Source organism: Oncorhynchus kisutch, linkage group LG18, assembly GCF_002021735.2.
Source record: "Oncorhynchus kisutch isolate 150728-3 linkage group LG18, Okis_V2, whole genome shotgun sequence".
Taxonomy (NCBI): Eukaryota; Metazoa; Chordata; class Actinopteri; order Salmoniformes; family Salmonidae; genus Oncorhynchus; species Oncorhynchus kisutch.
Window position 1 is genome coordinate 26,243,990 of NC_034191.2, and position 20,608 is coordinate 26,264,597.

The 20,608-nt window shown below is 41.8% G+C and overlaps 1 protein-coding gene across 1 annotated transcript in view; it reads left to right on the forward strand.

Annotated features, from left to right (window-relative positions):
* Positions 1 to 13,789: 13,789 nt before the first annotated feature.
* The window catches only part of LOC109909717 (endothelial cell-selective adhesion molecule-like), a 72,689-nt gene continuing 65,870 nt past the window's right edge, over positions 13,790 to 20,608 (forward strand). The window contains exon 1 of the mRNA XM_031795684.1: positions 13,790 to 14,278. Coding sequence (XP_031651544.1) covers positions 14,224 to 14,278 — 55 coding nt within the window. The 5' untranslated portion in view covers positions 13,790 to 14,223. The remainder of the gene's footprint in view (positions 14,279 to 20,608) is intronic.

Consider the following 20,608-nt stretch of genomic DNA (forward strand, 5'->3'; position numbering starts at 1 on the left):
TTGAAAAGCATGCATTTGGTTTTACTAGCGTTTAAGAGCAGTTGGAGGCCATTGGCATTGAAGCTCATTTGGAGGTTAGATAGCACAGTGTCCAAGGAAGGGCCAGAAGTATACAGAATGGTGTCGTCTGCGTAGAGGTGAATCAGGGAATCACCCGCAGCAAGAGCAACATCATTGATATATACAGACAAAAGAGTCGGCCCGAGAATTGAACCCTGTGGCACCCCCATAGAGACTGCCAGAGGACCGGACAACATGCCCTCCGATTTGACACACTGAACTCTGTCTGCAAAGTAGTTGGTGAACCAGGCAAGGCAGTCATTAGAAAAACCGAGGCTACTGAGTCTATAAGAATATGGTGTTTGACAGAGTCGAAAGCCTTGGCCAGGTCGATGAAGAGGGCTGCACAGTACTGTCTTTTATCGATGGCGGTTATGATATCGTTTAGTACCTTAAGCGTGGCTGAGGTGCACCCGTGACCGGCTCGGAAACCAGATTGCACAGCGGAGAAGGTATGGTGGGATTCGAGATGGTCAGTGATCTGTTTGTTGACCAGGCTTTCGAAGACCTTCGATAGGCAGGGCAGGATGGATATAGGTCTGTAACAGTTTGGGTCCAGGGTGTCTCCCCCTTTGAAGAGGGGGATGACTGGGGCAGCTTTCCAATCCTTGGGGATCTCAGACGATATGAAAGAGAGGTTGAACAGGCTGGTAATAGGGGTTGCGACAATGGCGGAAGATAGTTTCAGAAATAGAGGGTCATACAATACAACTTATTTTATGAAAGACAGAAATCCATTTAGTTTTTCTCTCTATCATCACCCTCCCCTTGAGAATAAGTGCATTGACTTTCCAACCCAGTCCCATCCTAACTGACCTGTTGCTCACTTGAGATCAAGAGACCTTGTCGGTTACAGTAATTCAACATACTGAATCTGACTAGAATACTGGAGAGGTAAAAGTTTGCTCTGCGTCTTCCCTGCACTCTTTATCTGTCTTTAAAGCAGACCATATTGGATTATAGTAGTATTATTCCGATTGGAGACAGTAATCAAGACCGACTTACATTTCAAGGTAGGCTACTGTGCATTCAATGCACACCATTTTTTAAACAATTGACAACATTCAATACCACTCTTAGAAATAGTTGCCACTGTTTTTGAATTTTGTTAGCTGTTACCACATTATATTTGTCAGCCATGATCATGGAACCTGTTTAACATATCTTGTAAAGTTAGATTAAAAATAGGATTACACGTTGAGAACCTTTTTACATCTATTCACTCACCATTGAAGATTGTAGCATTTTCCAGATTCAGAGAGGATATGTTCTCGGACAAGACTGATGTCTCAGATGTAGGTCTGGACATATTAGTATAGTTGCTGTAGTTGCTGCTCTAAGGGTCAGCATAGAAGTTAATCTGCAGCAGAGTCCAGGATAAAATAGAGAAGCATTTTGACTGAGTGAAAAAGTGACAGTCCAGCTGTCCTCTCCGATATCCTTCTTGTCCTGATCCTTTAGGCTGTGTTCTGCATATCAAAGTTTCCTATGAATTTAAAAGTGAACTCCAAAATGACAAAGAAACATCAAAACGTCTTCTAAAAGCACTATGCCTTCCAAATTCCTATGTAAAAAAATAAATGTTTGGGTCTTGTTCCTTCTTTCTCCTTCTTTCTGTCTTAACCCTTTTCTGATACTTTGTCTCATGCCCTCTTCTTGTCATCTGTTTCCAATTTTCTCTCTCTGTTTCACTTGCTCCACCCCTTCCTCCTCAGTAATTTTGGAATTGTGATCAGGGTCCCTCGAGTCTATGGAGTGAGAGGGCATGTGTCTTCAGAGATAAATGCATAAACAGTTGAATTGTAACTATCCCTAGGATTGGGTGGGAAAGTAAAAAACACACAGTATTTAAGTATTTAGGCATACAGCATGTATTTACATACCAAATATACCCTCCATATTTCAACATTTCAACATAGTAGTCCAGCAGGGGCAATAATTAGTCATAGTACACCCCACCATTCTGTTGAAAGCGCCCTTTACTGCCACCCATGTCATTCCACCAGCAACTGGGGCACCAAGGTCCAGTAGGGGTAATTTCACTGACACAATCTCACTTCTGCCCAGTTGTCAACTTAATCTATAGGCTGGCATTGACGAATAGTTGTATTAATGAATAGCGCCAGGCTAAACATTATTGATAAAATTTTTTTTTTTTTTTTTATGTTTTTTTAAAGACACATATCAAGATTAAGGAACATTATGCCAATTCCACAATGGAACTCAAACTAATTAACACAAGTATTTGAAGGAGAAGGTCAATCTTGGGTTCTTCTCATTCCAACCCTGCCTTATATTATAAATTGACCCATCTGGCCAAGTATGGAGCTCCGTTACTGATGAGCAGCTGAAACAAAGACAATAGGCCAGGTGATGAGGTACTGATTATACACTGAATAATGGGATCTCTCCTGCTCTCATTGAAGCCAGGGGCAGAGGAATAATTACCAAAATACAGATTACCCCTGGATGTTAGCTATATCTTGTGGTTTTAACTAGGCAAGTCAGGGACAGCCTAGGAATGGTGGGTTAACTGCCTTGTTCAGTGGCAGAACAACAGATTTTTACCTTGTCAGCTCGGGGATTCGATCCACCAACCTTTCGGTTACTGGTCCAACACTCTAACCACTAGGCTATCTGCCGCCACTTATTGATTTGGTTTGGTTTGGTAAATGCAACATACAGATCCTGTGCCTGGTTGGTTATAGACCATAAAGGAATTTTTGAGCTCAGTGACACAAATCAAATACATTTTCATTTGTCACATGCGCCGAATACAACAGTGAAATGCTTACTTACAAGCCCTTAACCAACAATGCAGTTTTAAGAAGAAAAAAACCACAAGATATAGCTAACATCCAGGGGCAATCTGTATTTTGGTAATTATTCTTCTGCCCCTGGCTTCAATGAGAGCAGGAGAGATCCCATTATTCAGTGTGTAATCAGTACCTCATCACCTGGCCTATTGTCTTTGTTTCAGCTGCTCATCAGTAACTGCATACCTATAAAAAATAAGAAATAAAAGTAACGAATAATTAAACAGCAGCAGTAAGATAACAATAGCGAGGCTATATACAGGGGGTACCAGTACAGAGTCAATGTAATATGTACATGTAGGTAGAGTTATTAAAATGACTATGCATAGATAATAACAGAGAGTAGCAGCAGCGTAAAAGAGAGGATGCAAATAGTCTGGGTAGCCATTTGATTTGATGTTCAGGAGTCTTATTGCTTGGGGGTAGAAGCTGTTTAGAAGCCTCTTGGACCTAGACTTGGCATGTGGTAGCAGAGAGAACAGTCTAGGACTAGCGTGGCTGGAGTCTTTGACATTTTTTAGGGCCTTCCTCTGACACTGCCTGGTATAGAGGTCCTGGATGGCATGAAGCTTAGTCCCAGTGATGTACTGGGCTGTTCGCACTACCCTCTGTAGTGCCTTGCGGTCGGAGGGATGTAAGTGGACGGATCCCTATTAGATGTCATCCTCTCCTGTATGGGGTGTTTCTAAACATCTAAACTACATACAGTGCATTCGGAAAGAATTGAGACCCCTTGACTTTTTCCACAATTTGTTACGTTACAGCCTTATTCTAAAATGGATAAAACAAATTTTTTCCCTCATCAATCTACTCACAATACCCCAAATTGACAAAGCAAAAACTGGTTTTTAGGTGTGGCGTATCAAGAAGTCAATTAAACAGCATGGTCATTACACAAGTGCACCTTCTGCTGCAAACAATAAAAGGCCACTCTAACATGTGCAGTTTTGTCACACAACGATATGCCACATATGTCTCAAGTTTTGAGGGAGTGTGCCATTGGCATGCTGACTGTAGGAATGTCCAGCAGAGATTTTGCCAGATAATTTAATGCTGCCTCCAATGTCATTTTAGAGAATTTGGCAGTATGTCTTACCGACCTCACAACCGCCAAAAATGGGTAACCACGCCAGCCCAGGACCTCCACATCTGGCTTCTTCACCTGCGGGACTGTCTGAGACTAGCCACCTGGACAGCTGATGAAACTGGGTTTGCACAACCGAAGAAACTGGTTGTGCACAAACTGTCAGAAACCGTCTCAGGGAAGCTCATCTGCGTGCACGTCATCCTCACCAGGGTCTTGACCTGACTGCAGTTCGGCATTGTAACCAACTTTAGTGGGCAAATGCTCACCTTCTATGGCCACTGGCATGCTAGAGAAGTGTGCTCTTCATGGATGAAAACCGGTTTCAACAGGGGCGATGGCAGACCGTGTGTATGGCGTCGTGTGGGCAAGCGGTTTGCTGGTGAACAGAGTGACCCATGGTGGCGATGGGGTTATGGTATGAGCAGGCATAAGCTACGGACAATGAACACAATTGTATTTTAGCGATGGCAATTTGAATGCACAGAGATACCGTGCATCTTGAGGCCCATTGTTGTGCCATTCATCCGCTGCCATCACCTCATGTTTCAGCATGACAATGCACAGCCCCATGTCGCAAGGATCTGTACACAATTCCAGTTCTACCATGGCTTGCTTACTCACCAGACATGTCACCCATTGAGCAAGTTTGGGATGCTCTGGATCGACGTGTACGACACGGTGTTCCAGTTCCCGCCAATATCCAGCAACTTCGCACAGCCATTGAAGAGGAGTGGGACAACATTCCACAGGCCACAATCAACAGCCTGATCAACTCTATGCGAAGGAGATGTGTCGCGCTGCATGAGGTAAATAGTGTTCACACCAGATACTGACTGATTTTCTGATCCACATCCCTACATTTTTTAAGGTACTGTATCTGTGACCAACAGATGCATATCTGTATTCCAAGTCATGTGAAATCCATAGCAAAGGCCTAATGAATTTATTTCAAACAACTGATTTCCTTATATGAACTATAACTCAGTTAAAATCTTTGCAATTCTTGCATGTAGCGTTTTTATATTTTTTTCAGTGTATCACAGCAACTGGACAGACACACACACACACACACACACACACACACACACACACACACACACACACATGAACACACACACGTACGAGCATGCACGCATGCACACACGCCTAAACTGAAACAGAATAGTTGTGCTTTATACAGTCCACACTAATTAGGGTCCCACAGAAAACACCAAAACTGAGGTTCCAACCCTGTCACAATAGGCTTGTTCGACATTGCAGCTGACAGTGCCAACTGACCAATCTACAAATCACTTTCCATCATAAATAACTACCCACAAGTAAAAACACAACCTTATGGAATAATTATTGGATAGCTTTTCTGAATTCCTTCGATAAATTGGCCCACATGGAATAATAAAGGCATAGAAACCGTAAATGACTTGGTAATAGGAAATACATTTATTTCCATGACAGAGGTAAAAAGTAATTTTGTACTGACCAATGTAGATAAGTTCAAATACATGCAACTTAAAAGTTACATATCACACAATTTTGATTTGAAATCTTTTGGATTTGAGTCAGAAAAGGATGTTCATATGATAGGGAAGATCTACAAAACCTTGTAGAAAGCATATCCAAGTGAAAATCTCTTAGAAAATATTATATACTATTGGAACCAAGACTTAACTCATAAGATGGAGGGAAAGTTGGAGCATTACTAACGAATTTACAGTTAACTAAAATGTACGCTCATTCCAGTATAAACTATAATTAATTATACAAGATACGCAATTCACAAGTTCTACAGCACGGCAGAGTCATGTCTCAAGTGTAAAACTTAAAATGACTCAATAATCCATGCTTTCTGGGAATGCTATAAAGTTTGGAAGTTGTGGGCAAAGCTATAAAAGTTGTCAGAAGTACTACAATGTAAAAGTACTTTTAATCAATCTCTCTGCATATTTCAAGACATGACATATGGGGGTGTAGTGAGATACCCAATGGGCGGAACTATTCTTTACTCATTTTGAAAAAGCATATACTAAAAATGTGGAAGTCAATCAAGCCGCCATCATTGACACAATGGAAAAATCAAATGATGTATTATTGAAATATTGAAATAGGATGGGCAACCAAGAAAAACAAATTAGTACAATTTAATATCAATTGGAAAACAATAATGCAGGCAATAGTGATGGATGTGTGAGCATGCGGGTCTGGGCAGATGATGTTACGCTCGTCGTTGTAAGGATGGTCGGACCAAGATGCAGTGTGGATGAAGCGTCATTTTTATTAGTGATAACCAGAAACAAAACAATAAAGCGTAACCAATGAAACATACAGCCTAGTAGGGCTAAACAGGACAGTACCAAAAACAAGATCCCACAAACTACAGGTGGAAAAAAGGCTGCCTAAGTATGATCCCCAATCAGAGAAAATGATAGACAGCTGCCTCTGATTGGGAACCATACCCAGCCAACAAAGAAATAGAAAACATAGATTGCCCACCCTAGTCACACCCTGACCTAACCAAATAGAGAATTAAAAGGATCTCTAAGGTCAAGGCATGACAGAGGAGATGTAGTCATTGTTTTTATTTGTTCTTAAGTTGTTGTTCGTATGTATACAGTACATTTGTTTTTGTTTTTGGAATGTAAAAAAAGAAAAGAAAATGAAAAATAACTACTCAGTCACAACGTACCCATGATACGCTACAGTTGGATCCTCTCGAACACGGCCATTATCTCTCCTCTGGTGATTGCTCACAAACAGGGAGGCTACAGTCATCAGGAACAGTAGTACTGTATATGTACAAGTGGGGGAGATATTGTATACATTTAAAGCACAGGGGAACATGATAAAGTGGATTGATGACAGAGAGATAGTCAGTTTTTCCCCTCTGTCCGACCTGTTGGAATGAGGGCGGGCAAAAGTGATGGTGGAAGGGAGAACAAAGATACACATATTTAGAAGGCTGTGCATTGATATGTATTGGAGACATAGAACCAGCCCATCCACTCTCCTAATAATCCTGGTGTCTCATTCATCGTCAAATCATTCACATAGTCCCCTTTAGGGAATCAAGCACAGGAGGCTTTTGAGGGGAGGATGGCTCATAATAATGACCGGAACATGGAAACCATGTGTTCGATGTATTTGATACCATTCCACCTATTCCGCTCCAGCCATTACCACGAGCCCGTCCTCCCCAATTAAGGTGCGACCAACCTCCTGTGGATTCAAGTATTGTGACCCTACTGTGACTGTGGGATCTGTATATTACTGTGATGCTGTACACTAATACATTATGAGGGTGCAGTACTCTAAAGTGGTTAAATGCATCACCCTAATAAGTGCCACAGATGATGAGAGATATGGATATGATGCATTAAAATAGTCTACAATTCTAGTATGTCTAAAATCAACAGATTATTTTTATGTAATCACAGAATCCTGAACCAAATCCCACGTGTGCTGGACATGATAGTCTGATACGAAAGACTGGTATTTACCTTTTTGGCATCTGTCTGTGTGAATAAAATAAATGTTTCAGTGAAGAGATGCTTTTCAGAGAAAAATGTTGAGACTGAGGGTTCACACAATGAGATGATTGGAGGATATCCTCCTTGTAGATTATGTTTCTAGATTGAAGTCACCTCTCAATTTTACATTTAAATTAAAATACTGCAGACTATCGTCTGGTTGTGAAAACGAATGCTCTTCATCTCTTGACCACTAGATGACACTAATCAACCATTCATTAATAACAAACTAATTGGTGATAGATTCTCTGCTGCATTTGAGTTCCACTTGTTTAGAAAACAAGAAAGTAAACTGAGGAACAAGGCACAAAGAGTTGAATTGAGTCATTAATCATGCCGGACCAGACACACTATCAAAGCATGGACACCACAGTTGAGGACAGAGAGGCCCATATTGTGGCCAGGTCGCAATTGTAAATGAGAACTTGTTCTCAACTTGCCTACCTGGTTAAATAAAGGTGAAATAAAAATAAAATAACAATATTTCACCTGGAATTGAGATCAGGGGTTCTTCTCACATGAACATGTTTAACAAAGAACTTCTTCAGGAAGTCAACTGCAGCTCAAAGTGAAAGTATACCAAATAATCAAATAATTAGGGAGTACATGCCATTGAAATAAGCTATTATACAGAATGGATGGACAACAAGGAAGTACTTATTTAGCCACCTACAGGATCCACCCCGCAGGATGGATGAGCTAACGTACAGTAGTCTAATGTGATTAGCATGAGATTGTAAGTAACAAGTACATTTCCCAGGACATAGACATATCTGATATATGCAGAAAGCTTAAATTCTTGATAATCTAACTGAGCTGTCCAATTTACAGTAGCTATTACAGTGAAATAATACCATGCTATTGTTTGAGGAGAGTGTACAGTTATGAACTTGAAAATGCATTAATAAACCAATTAGGCACATTTGGGCAGTCTTGATACAACATTTTGAACAGAAATGCAATGGTTCATTGGATCATTCTAAAACTTTGCACATACACTGCTGCCATCTAGTGGTCAAAATCTAAACTGCGCATAGATTCCTAAATCATATATTGGCCTGTTTTTTTGTTTGTATTATCTTTTACCAGATCTAATGGGTTATATTCTCCTACAATAATTTTACATTTCCTCCAAAGGTCATAGTTTTCCCTTTCAAATGGTATCAAGAATATGCATATCCTTGCTTCAGGTCCTGAGCTACAGGCAGTTAGATTTGGGTATGTAATTTTAGGTGAAAACTGAAAAGGACCAGTGCAGTCAAAAACATGATTTCCTGTGTTTTATATATTTCCATTCTACGTGGTTGGAATAATCAAATCAAATCAAATGTATTTATATAGCCCTTCGTACATCAGCTGATATCTCAAAGTGCTGTACAGAAACCCATCCTAAAACCCCAAACAGCAAACAATGCAGGTGTAGCAGCACGGTGGCTAGGAAAAACTCCCTAGGAAGGCCAAAACCTAGGAAGAAACCTAGAGAGGATGTGGGGTGGCCAGTCCTCTTCTGGTTGTGCCGGGTGGAGATTATAACAGAACATGGCCAAGATGTTCAAATGTTCATAAATGACCAGCATGGTCAAATAATAATAATCACAGAAAGAACAGTTGAAACTGGAGCAGCAGCACGGCCAGGTGGACTGGGTACAGCAAGGAGTCATCATGTCAGGTAGTCCTGAGGCATGGTCCTAGGGCTCAGGTCCTCCGAGAGTGAGAAAGAAAGAGAGAGAGAATTAGAGAGAGCATACTTAAATTCACACAGGACACCGGATAAGACAGGAGAAGTACTCCAGATATAACAAACTGACCCTAGCCCCCGACACATAAATAACTGCAGCATAAATACTGGAGGCTGAGACAGGAGGGGTCAGGAGACACTGTGGCCCCATCCGATGATATCCCCCGGACAGGGCCAAACGGGAAGGATATAACCCCACCCACTTTGCCAAAGCACAGCCCCCACACCACTAGAGGGATATCTTCAACCACCAACTTACCATCCTGAGACAAGGCCGAGTATAGCCCACAAAGATCTCCGCCACGGCACAACCCAAGGGGGGGCGCCAACCCTAAATAATATTGTTTAATTGCGCACATGATGATAATGCCCTTTTATTGTAAGAGCTGTTTGTTCTGCCTGTTTTGGTGGGATGGAGTTTAAGCCTTCTATGGGGACATCATCCTGAGGTAAATTAGTTGACATATTAATAAGAAAGACAGTTCCAAACCTCTCTCCCAATAACAGCTAGTTTTCCCCTCCCCACTCAGACAGTCCTAGCTAATTTCTTGCTTAAGAAACTGCCCTTTGCTAAGATGCTATTTTTGTTTTTTGTATTTTATCCCCTTTTTTGTGATATCCAATTGCGATCCAGTCTCATCGCTGAGTCAAGTAAAGCCCACCCCTGGCCAAACCCTCCCCTAACCCAGACAACGCTGGGCCAATTGTGCACCACCCTATAGGACTAACGGTCACAGCCAGTGGTGACACTGCCTGGGATTGAACCAGGGTCTGTAGTGATGCCTAAAGCACAGTGTTGCAGTGCCTTTGACCACTGCACCACTTGGGAGGCATTTTTGTTTCTTTTTGACCATTTTAATTGACAACATTCACAGTAAGGTACTTAATTGTTACCCAGTAAAGATCAGAGATAAAAAAAAACGGCTGCATGGGACTTTTAATTATGTTCACACAAAATACATTTTAAGACAATCCAATTTCACAAATGATATAGTGTACATTTTATGGTTCCTTAAACAAAGTAACAGTGACATAGAGCCCTACTCTATAATTGCCAAACAATTTGAAAATCTGTTCTGGGAATGTATGTGGAGTGAAAAATAGTGCAGCCTTAGAATGTTCCCACGGTGCAGTTTGAGATTAGTGCCTCTCTCCATATACCCACCATTAATTATCAATAATTTACACTAGCCATCAGCATCAAGTTTCCTTGGTATGTTAGTGTGAATAAGCTGGGGGGGGGGGGGGGGGGGGCGTTCAAATACTAGCTATATCTTTTCAGTAGGCTTTTCAGATATCTTTGGTTTTTGTTCCAATCTGGTGAGAGTAAAACATGAGCATCAATTACATAGACAAGTCATTGTGAGGTCATGTCAGGGTCTCTCTCATTTACCTATACCTGTCTACTGGAGGACGATGCTCAGAGCCTCAGACAGTCACATTTCACCTTCATTCAGATGAGCTAGTGACTCTGTCTGGTGTAACATAACAACTCATGTTATTAATTGAAGCTCTATTTTATAGCCAGTGAAAATATTATTCGTAAGCTATGACCTCTGTCAAATTGGCTGGCAATGTTAAAAAGCAGGAAAAGCAGGACCGAAAATATGAGGCCATGAAAAATTCAAGAGTCTGCCAGTCAATTATTAACTCTAGGTTCTGGAACACACAGGTCTGATGTGATGAGGTAGTGGGTTGAGGTTAGCAGTGGTGGCAGTCATGGTCGTTGTGTATTTCACTGCAGGTCGAGGTGAGGATAGATCAGTCTAAAAGATGCTGGATTTGATATCATGTAATAAATCCATTACATCCAACAACTAAAACAACACATGGGCCACGCAGATATTAATATTTCACCTGACAACCCATTTATGAGCTGAGGCAGGACCTCAGACTTATACTACAACTTAAAAGCGTAGCTCGTGCTCCTATCTGTCCTCTCACACAACTATCTGTTAATGTTTCCTGGGGATTTTTACACGCGAAAGAAATGTGTCCTATATATAAACTTTTAAATGAGACTCAGGTAATGCACTTTAACTGATTTCACATCTTTATAGACTTTATCTGGAATACATTTCAGTATGAACTAAATCCCTGAAACGTTTTATCTATAGCATTGACCTGAATATACATTTCAGTATGAACTAAATCCCTGAAACGTTTTATCTATAGCATTGACCTGAATATACATTTCAGTATGAACTAAATCCCTGAAACGTTTTATCTATAGCATTGACCTGAATATACATTTCAGTATGAACTAAATCCCTGAAACGTTTTATCTATAGCATTGACCTGAATATACATTTCAGTACAAATCAGGAATAATCTTCTCCATGCTCATTCACAGCATTATTCCATACACCCTATCCCTTCAGAAGACAGGCCACTGCCATGCTTATCTTCTTAGATCTTTGACAAGCCTGTAGGCCAATGCTTGTATCCCCTTAGCACTTGACCTTAAAGGTCCAATGCAGCCATTTTTATTTCAATATAAAATATTTTTTGGGCAACAATTAAGTACCTTACTGTGATTGTTTTCACTTAAAATGGTCAAAAAGAAACAAAAACAGCTTCTTAGCAATGAGCAATTTATAAAGAAATCATTTTGCTAGGACTCTCTGGGAGTGGTCTGAGTGAGGAGGGGGAAACTGAAAACTAGCTGTTATTGGCAGAGGTTTGAAACTCAATTCTTATTGGTCTATTAACTAATTTACGACCCGGTGATGTCTGGTGATCCAGGTTGAAATGTCAGCCTGTCTTTTCAAACAGTTCTTACACTAAAAGGGCATTATCATCAATTTCACAATTTCACACCTACTCATTCAAGGGTTTTTCTAAATTTTTTAAATTTTCTACATTGTAGAATAATAGTGAAGACATCAAAACGATGAAATAACACACATGGAATCATGTAGTAACCAAAAAAGTGTTAAACAAATCAAAATATATTTGAGATTTGAGATTCTTCAAAGTAGCCACCCTTTGCCTTGATGACAGCTTTGCACACTCTTGGCATTCTCTCAACCACCTTCATGAGGTAGTCACCTGGAATGCAGGTGACTACATTGTTAAAAGTGAATTTGTGGAATTTCTTTCCTTCTTAATGTGTTCGAGCCAATCAGTTGTGTTGTGACAATGTAGGGGTGATAAACAGAAGATAGCCCTATTTGGTAAAAGACCAAGTCCATATTATGTCAGAAACAGCTCAAATAAGCAAAGAGAAACGACAGTCCATCATTACTTGAAGACATGAAGGTCAGTCAATCCGTCAAATGTCAAGAACTTTGAAAGTTTCCTCAAGTGAGGTTCCAAAAACCCTCAAGCGCTATGATGAAACTGGCTCTCATGAGGACCGCCACAGGAAAGGAAGACCCAGAGTTACCTCTGCTCCAGAGGATATGTTCATTAGAGTTAACTGCACCTCAGATTGCAGCCCAAATAAATGCATCACAGAGTTCAAGTAACAGACACATCTCAACATCAACTGTTTAGAGGAGACTGCGTGAATCAGGCCTTCATGATCGAATTGCTGCAAGGAAACCACTACTAAAGGACACCAATAAGAAGAAGAGACTTGCTTGGGCCAAGAAATACGAGCAATGGACATTAGACCGGTGCAAATCTGTCCTTTGGTCTGATTAATCTAAATTTTAGATTTTTGTTTCCAACCGCTGTGTATTTGTGAGATGCAGAGTAGGTGAACGGATGACCTCCACATGTGTGGTTCCCACCGTGAAACATGGAGGAGGAGGTTTGATAGTGTGGGGGTGCTTTGCTAGTGACACTGTCAATTATTTCTTTAGAATTCAAGGCACACTCAACCAGCAAGGCTAACACAGCATTCTGCAACGATACGCCATCCCATCCGGTTTGCACTTAGTGGGACTATCATTTGTTTTCCAAAACACACCTCCAGGCTGTGTAAGGGCTATTTGACCAAGAAGGAGAGTGATGGAGTGCTGCATCAGATGACCTGACCTCCACAATCACCGACCTCAACCCAAATGAGATGTTTTGTTATGAGTTGGACCGCAGAGTGAAATGCAGCCAACAAGTGCTCCGCATATGTGGGAACGCTTTCAAGACTGTTGGAAAAGCATTCCTAATGAAGCTGGTTGAGAGAATGCCAAGAGTGTGCAAAGCTGTCGTCAAGGCAAAGGGCGGCTACTTTGAACAATCTAAAATATATATTTGTTTAACACTATTTTGGTTACTACATGATTCCATATGTGTTATTTCATAGTTTTGATGTCTTCGCTATTATTCTACAATGTAGAAAATAGTAAAAATGATAGAAAAACCCTTGAATGAGTAGGTGTGTCCAAACCTTTGACTGGGGGAAAAAACACAGGCAAATCACTTTTTTTGAACGCACTGGGCCTTTAATAACTTTTTTCCACAGTTAATAAGGCTTCATTACAAGCCTTAGTTCATAGTAATTAGTCCTATAGATTATTAATCTTGTGTATAGATGTTACAGAGTAGAAAGTATAAAAACAACCAGTGCAAAATTAAACCATGTCCATAATGATAGGGGGCGGGGCGTTTCATGTGCGCACAGGTGCAGGCGGGCAGGTGACCCGTTATAACTGTCCACTTCGAGGGTAAGGAGGGGAGACTACTGTCTACATTTCAAGTCTGGAGAGAGATGGAAAGCAGCACATATGTAAGGGTTTCAGGAGTAAAGTCAAGGGAAACAGAGCGTCGACTTCTCGACAAATGGTTTCTTATTTGACCGTGTACGGTGGAAGTGTACCAGCGCCAGTTCTCTGCAATGTTTGCTCCGCGGACGGGAAAGCTGAAATAATTCATAAACTATTACCTTTCTATACTGTCTAAGTTCTGCTTCCCGCGTCCACTTTGGCCAGAAGTGGAGCGGATGAGAGCCCACTGAACAGGAGACGAACTTCAAAAAGACAACAGACGCCCACTCCCTTTGTAGACAAGTTTGCTATTTGTCTTGCACAGGGCACGTGCGGTTCATGTTGGGCAATGGCGATGTCTGGGAGAGTCCGAGCGCTCCTGTTATTGTTATGGATTTTTCAAGGTAAGAATTTTGTGCCGCAACTATTCTATTTACCCTTTTGTTTTTTGGGGGATTATGTTAGCAAATTACACTTTCTACTATTTCAATCATTATTGTCGTTCCAGCTCTATGCGTCATTTATTTACACATACAGACTGTTAGGTTACGGTCTTGTGGTATACCGTTATTTTTCACATTTAGTGGTTCTGTGTAGCTTTCAGAAGATGTGGCATTGGAAAATTCCTCAGGCAATTTCACAAATTGTTTATAAGATTTCGAACTGCTATGGCTGTAAGGTAGGCTACCACCTGTTTTATAAATATGATGTAGCCGATGAATACCTAAATCATGTGTGAAGACCTGGCTCTTTAGTGTAGTGTTCTAGCATGACGAAAAGTAGATCTTTGCTCCAAATCTACAGTATTTGATATCAATAAATATATATTGATTAGACATGTGAGATCCACCGTTTGGCCCAAACGCATGTGCATGGTGTTACAATAGTGTTGTAGAAATTGCCTCCTGAGATTTCGCCCCTAAAATGTATCTAAGTACAGGGAGTAATAAGATATCTACAAGTTTGTTTAGGTGGCTGTTGTTTTTCAAAGCACAATTGAACCAGGTGTTGGTTTCTTCAATATTGGAGGGGAGAAAGGTGCGGTGTGCTCATAGGTAGGCTGTCTCACTGGCTACGACATGCATCCTTTCACCTGTCGGGACAGTTCAAACTATCAAATTGCATTGTTATTCTGATGGTATTCTGATGGTTTTTAATCAGCTAGATTCAGCCGCAGGCCGATTAGTTTTCTTGAGCGGATGGTTAGGAGACCTGAACATAATTACAAATAATTTGTAGAGTGCAAATTGACTGCAATAACCTCAAACAGATAATATTTTATTAAAACAATCACTTCAAACCTTGCTAACATTTTGTGTACAATCACAAACATCTCTGTGTGGGAATACTTTGGAAAATATTTCCAAAATAAAATTAGCTTGGTGCTGATTTGCTGGTGTATTTACAGTTATTTTGTTTCTCAAACTTGGGGGGCCAAGTAAAATCACCCGCATGCCACCAGTTGGGGAACAAAATAAGCATGTTTTATATTGTAACTTATTTTGTGTTGAGGAAACCCCCATACTAGATTGACTACCAGCAGCAGCACAGTGAGATGAGCATTGTGGTTGTTGCTAAGCTGCCCAGCCCACGCTGCTGAAGTCAAAGGAGGTTGTAATCCTCTGATTTGCCCTGGCGTTTTAACAAGGCGAGGACAAGGTACAGATTCACCGGCCGGCCCGGGTGGCGGTCTTGGTTGATGAGATTAAAACGCGAGTGATGACGACAGACTGGCTAAGGGACTGGTTTCACGTCAGGCTGGGATTAAAATGGCAAACATGGAGTTGGAGTGTGTTCATCATGACACTATCCATTCAGCCTGGAGTAAACCCTGTGTTGTAGGATAGGCCATGGCCAACATGTACTCATCAACTCACAGCATTATTTTACTTCCGTCTGTCCTACTTACATAGGATGTCAGGGGATTGACAGCAACCATTGGCTCCTCCAGTCAGAGGATTTATCATCTATGCTGTAGGACAGGACACCTGGGTGGAGTTTGATAAATTAGGATAACAGTATATAAGGGTGGACAACTGAACTGCATGAGCCAGAAAAGGCATTTCCCGTTTGTTAGTATTAAATACATCCCTCAAATTTAATTCTGGACCTCGAAGTCAGTTCCACTGCTTTGTTCATTCGTTTTTCATTCTGCCCCTCTCATCATCGACTGATGTAGACCTTGGACACTAGGTGGGAGCAATTCATTATCAGGTAAAACAGAAAACTAGCAGTACTCCAGACCTCTAAGGGTAAGATTTGAGTACTCCAAATCAGTCCTTGATTAGAGGGGAAGAATTGGGGGGGGGGGGGGGGAGAGAAACAGGTTTAGAGGTCAGATATGAATTTGAGGGCTCTAGGTGAGGGATTTTTAAACCTCTCCTCTGGGACCCCCAGCCGTTCCATGTATTTGAACTATTCCACAGCTAGCAAACCTGATTCAACTTGTCAACTAATCATCACGTCCTTGATTAGGTAAGCTCAGGGCTACAACACAGTTGTGAGACGTTTGGTGGTCGCAGAGGATAGGTTTGAAAACCACTGCTCTGGGCTATCAGTTATAACTGCTCAACTCGGCCCCCATAACGTTCTGCAGATGTCAGACCCTAATACTACAGTTTGCTGCTAGGTAAGGAAGGTGATTACACTGTTGCTAGTTTGAGTGTGTATGGGTATATCTGTGTGTGTGCTTAATGCGAGCACATGATGGGGCCTATTAAATGCTCACCCAGCTGAAGTTGTTGCCTCCTAACATTAACCTAGCCTACTGTCAATGGAGAGCTTCCATTTACAAAACAAAATGTCATTCAAGTTTTCATTAGCTTTTTGCATGTTTTTATCACTGTTGCTTTGCTCAGATTAGGACCGAATTATCTGTGGAATTGTATTTCATACCCAAGCTATTTAGAGGGAGAAATAAAAAATTCCTGTTTCTTTGTATTATGTTGCTACTCTGTGTTAGCCATTAGTGTCTCCTGCCACTGGATCTGTACCTTGTGGAGGAGCAGGCGTTCATGTGATCTATAAGCTTCTTTTTTTCCTCGCTGGGGAGGAAAAGCAGTAAAATTAGGCTAGGGGGCTATTGGATTGAGGAAGCCTCTTGTCAATTAACACACTGACAGGGTTGACAGCTAGTGCAAATGTCACACTTAAACTGGCCAATTAGGCCTGACAGAAGAAATATGATAATAACATTGCTATGTGACAGTTTTCTTTGTTTGAGACAGCTGATTCCACAAACATTATCTCTATGTAAATACACTGATAATGATCTGTTAGAGAACGACCTCAATGAACAATTCAGAACGTGAAGAATTATTTGTCTTGGTAAAATGTATTTTATAACTTAAGGAAGTGAAATTTCATCACCAATGTGCATTTTCACCCACTCTTGGCAGACCCAACTCTTCCTGTCAAACCATAACAGGAGATATCCTGAAAAATGTGAATTTGTTGGGTCCATGTGAGCAATTAATCACTAAGTAGTGCTTTATGGTAGGCAAAACTCTTTGGTATTAAAGTTGATCGAACAGTTGTACTGTCCCCACCCCCAGAGGTTTTTACTTGTGTTCACTATTGTCGAAATGTGAATTTAGCAAAATCACATGTGTTCCATAGTAACAGTGGTGGCGGCTGGCACAGAGGGAGCCAGTACCTCGGAGTTGGCTCCTCTCTCAGCAGAGATCATTAGCAAGGCTAGTGCCAAGCTAGCTGTGGCAATTTATTATTGTTATTTTTATATATATATATTTTTTAAAACCCCCACAATGCAGCTAGGACGTGTAGCACCTACAGTCAATATTTCACCTCATTAACTCCTACTACTGACAGTGAATGGGTGAATATGTTACTGAGTTTTAATATTAAAATATTTATTGTAATATAGACTCCTGTGTTTCTTTCCATTCTGTTTATTTGAGCTCTCTTCAGAATAGCATACAGTAACCTTTTATACACTGTCAATCTGCTGATGGGTCTGACCTGAATTAGCAGCAAGACAAAAGTAGCCTACAATGGTTGTTTAATGGGTTGAAAATAGGCCTGTCTTCGTGGCACAATAATACTCAGTCAAACATACAAACATAAATCACTGTACTGTATTTTACTACGGTACAGTGTGACTCTGGGGAAGGAAACCGAGCGGTTCTGATGAAGAAGCAGAGTGTGGCAGTGAAGCGAGCTGAGGCACACAGACTGCAGTAAAGGTGGTGTGTGTGCTGCCACAGCTGCAGCTTGACAGGAGCACTTCACTACCAACACATCTCCATCTAGATCCTGTTCTCATGTGACTAATGATGCAGGGGTGGGAAGGTGGAGGGCAGGCATCAGGCGGGGGAGGTCTGGTATGGGAGGGAAGGGAGTAGGAAGGCAGGGGAGGGTAGGTGGGGGGGAACGGAAGGCTTAGGTGGCCAGTGAGTTGGAATACAGGCCAGTGAGGCCATACCACTATCACCCCACTCTGCCAATTACTGAGGTAGACAGTGGAGGCTCCTCAGTGAATTTCATAAAAATTGGAAAACATTTAAAGTTACCATTTTTAGATAAAACTATATATTCTAATCAAATGTATTTATTCAGCCCATCGTACATCAGCTGATATCTCAAAGTGCTGTACAGAAACCCAGCCTAAAACCCCAAACGGCAAGCAATGCAGGTGTAGCAGCACGGTGGCTAGGAAAAACTCCCTAGAAAGGCTGAAACCTAGAGAGGAACCAGGCTATGAGGGGTGGCCAGTCCTCTTCTGGCTGTACCGGTGGAGATTATAACAGAACATAGCCAAGATGTTCATAAATGACCAGCAATAATCACAGTAGTTGTCGAGGGTGCAGCAAGTCAGCAGCTCAGGAGTAAATGTCAGTTGGCTTTTCATAGCCGATCATTAGGAGTATCTCTACCGCTCCTGCTGTCTCTAGAGAGTTGAAAACAGCAGGTCTGGGACAGGTTGCATGTCCGGTGAACAGGTCAGGGTTCCATAGCCACAGGCAGAACAGTTGAAACTGGAGCAGCAGCATGGCCAGGTGGACTGGGGACAGCAAGGAGTCCTCATGCCAGGTAGTCCTGAGGCATGGTCCTAGGGCTCAGGTCCTCCGAGAGAAAGAGAATTACAGAGAGCATACTTAAATTCCCACGGACACCGGATAAGACAGGAGAAGTACTCCAGATATAACAAACTGACCATAGCCACCCGACACAAACTACTGCAGCATAAATACTGGAGGCTGAGACAGGAGGGGTTAGGAGACACTGTGGCCCCATCCGATGATACCCCCGGACAGGGCCAAACAGGAAGGATATAACCCCACCCACTTTGCCAAAGCACAGCCCCCACACCACTAGAGGGATATCTTCAACCACCAACTTACCATCCTGAGACAAGGCCGAGTATAGCCCACAAAGATCTCCGCCACGGCACAACCCAAGGGGGGGCGCCAACCCAGACAGGAAGATCACATCAGTGACTCAACCCACTCAAGTGACGCACCCCTCCTAGGGACGGCATGAAAGAGCACCAGTAAGCCAGTGACTCAGCCTCTGTAATAGGGTTAGAGGTAGAGAAACCCAGTGGAAAGAGGGGAACCGGCCAGGCAGAGACAGCAAGGGCGGTTCGTTGCTCCAGAGCTTTTCCGTTCACCTTCACACTCCTGGGCCAGACTACACTCAATAATAAGACCCACTGAAGAGATGAGTCTTCAGTAAAGACTTAAAGGTTGAGACCGAGTTTGCGTCTCTCACATGGGTAGGCAGACCATTCCATGAAAATGGAGCTCTATAGGAGAATGCCCTGCCTCCAGCTGTTTGCTTAGAAATTCTAGGGACAATTAGGAGGCCTGCGTCTTGTGACCGTAGCGTACGTGTAGGTATGTACGGCAGGACCAAATCAGAGATGGGTAGGAGCAAGCCCATGTAATGCTTTGTAGGTTAGCAGTAAAACCTTGAAATCACCCCTTGCATTAACAGGAAGTCAGTGTAGGGAGGCTAGTACTGGAGTAATATGATCCATTTTTTTGGGTTCTAGTCAGGATTCTAGCAGCCGTATTTAGCACTAACTGAAGTTTATTTAAAGCTTTATCCGGGTAGCCGGAATTGCAGTAGTCTAACCTAGAAGTAACAAAAACATGGATTCATTTTTCTGCAATTTTGGACAGTTTCTGATTTTTACAATGTTACGTAGATGGAAAAAAAGCTGTCCTTGAAACGGTCTTGATATGTTCGTCAAAAGAGAGATTAGGGTCCAGAGTAACGCCGAGGTCCTTCAGTTTTATTTGAGACGACTGTACAACCATTAAGATTAATTGTCAGATTCAACAGAAGATCTCTTTGTTTCTTGGGACCTAGAACAACCATCTCTGTTTTGTCCGAGTTTACAAGTAGAAAGTTTGCAGCCATCCACTTCCTTATGTCTGAAATACAAACTTCTAGCGAGGGCAATTTTGTGGCTTCTCCATGTTTCATTGAAATGTACAGCTGTGTGTCATCCGCATAGCAGTGAAAGTTTACATTATGTTTCCGAATGACATCCCCAAGAGGTAATACACGTATGTCTGTCTGTCTGTCTGTCTGTCTGTCTGTCTGTCTGTCTGTCTGTCTGTCTGTCTGTCTGTCTGTCTGTCTGTCTGTCTGTCTGTCTGTCTGTCTGTCTGTCTGTCTGTCTGTCTGTCTGTCTGTCTGTCTGTCTGTCTGTCTGTCTGTCTGTCTGTCTGTCTGTCTGTCTGTCTGTCTGTCTGTCTGTCTGT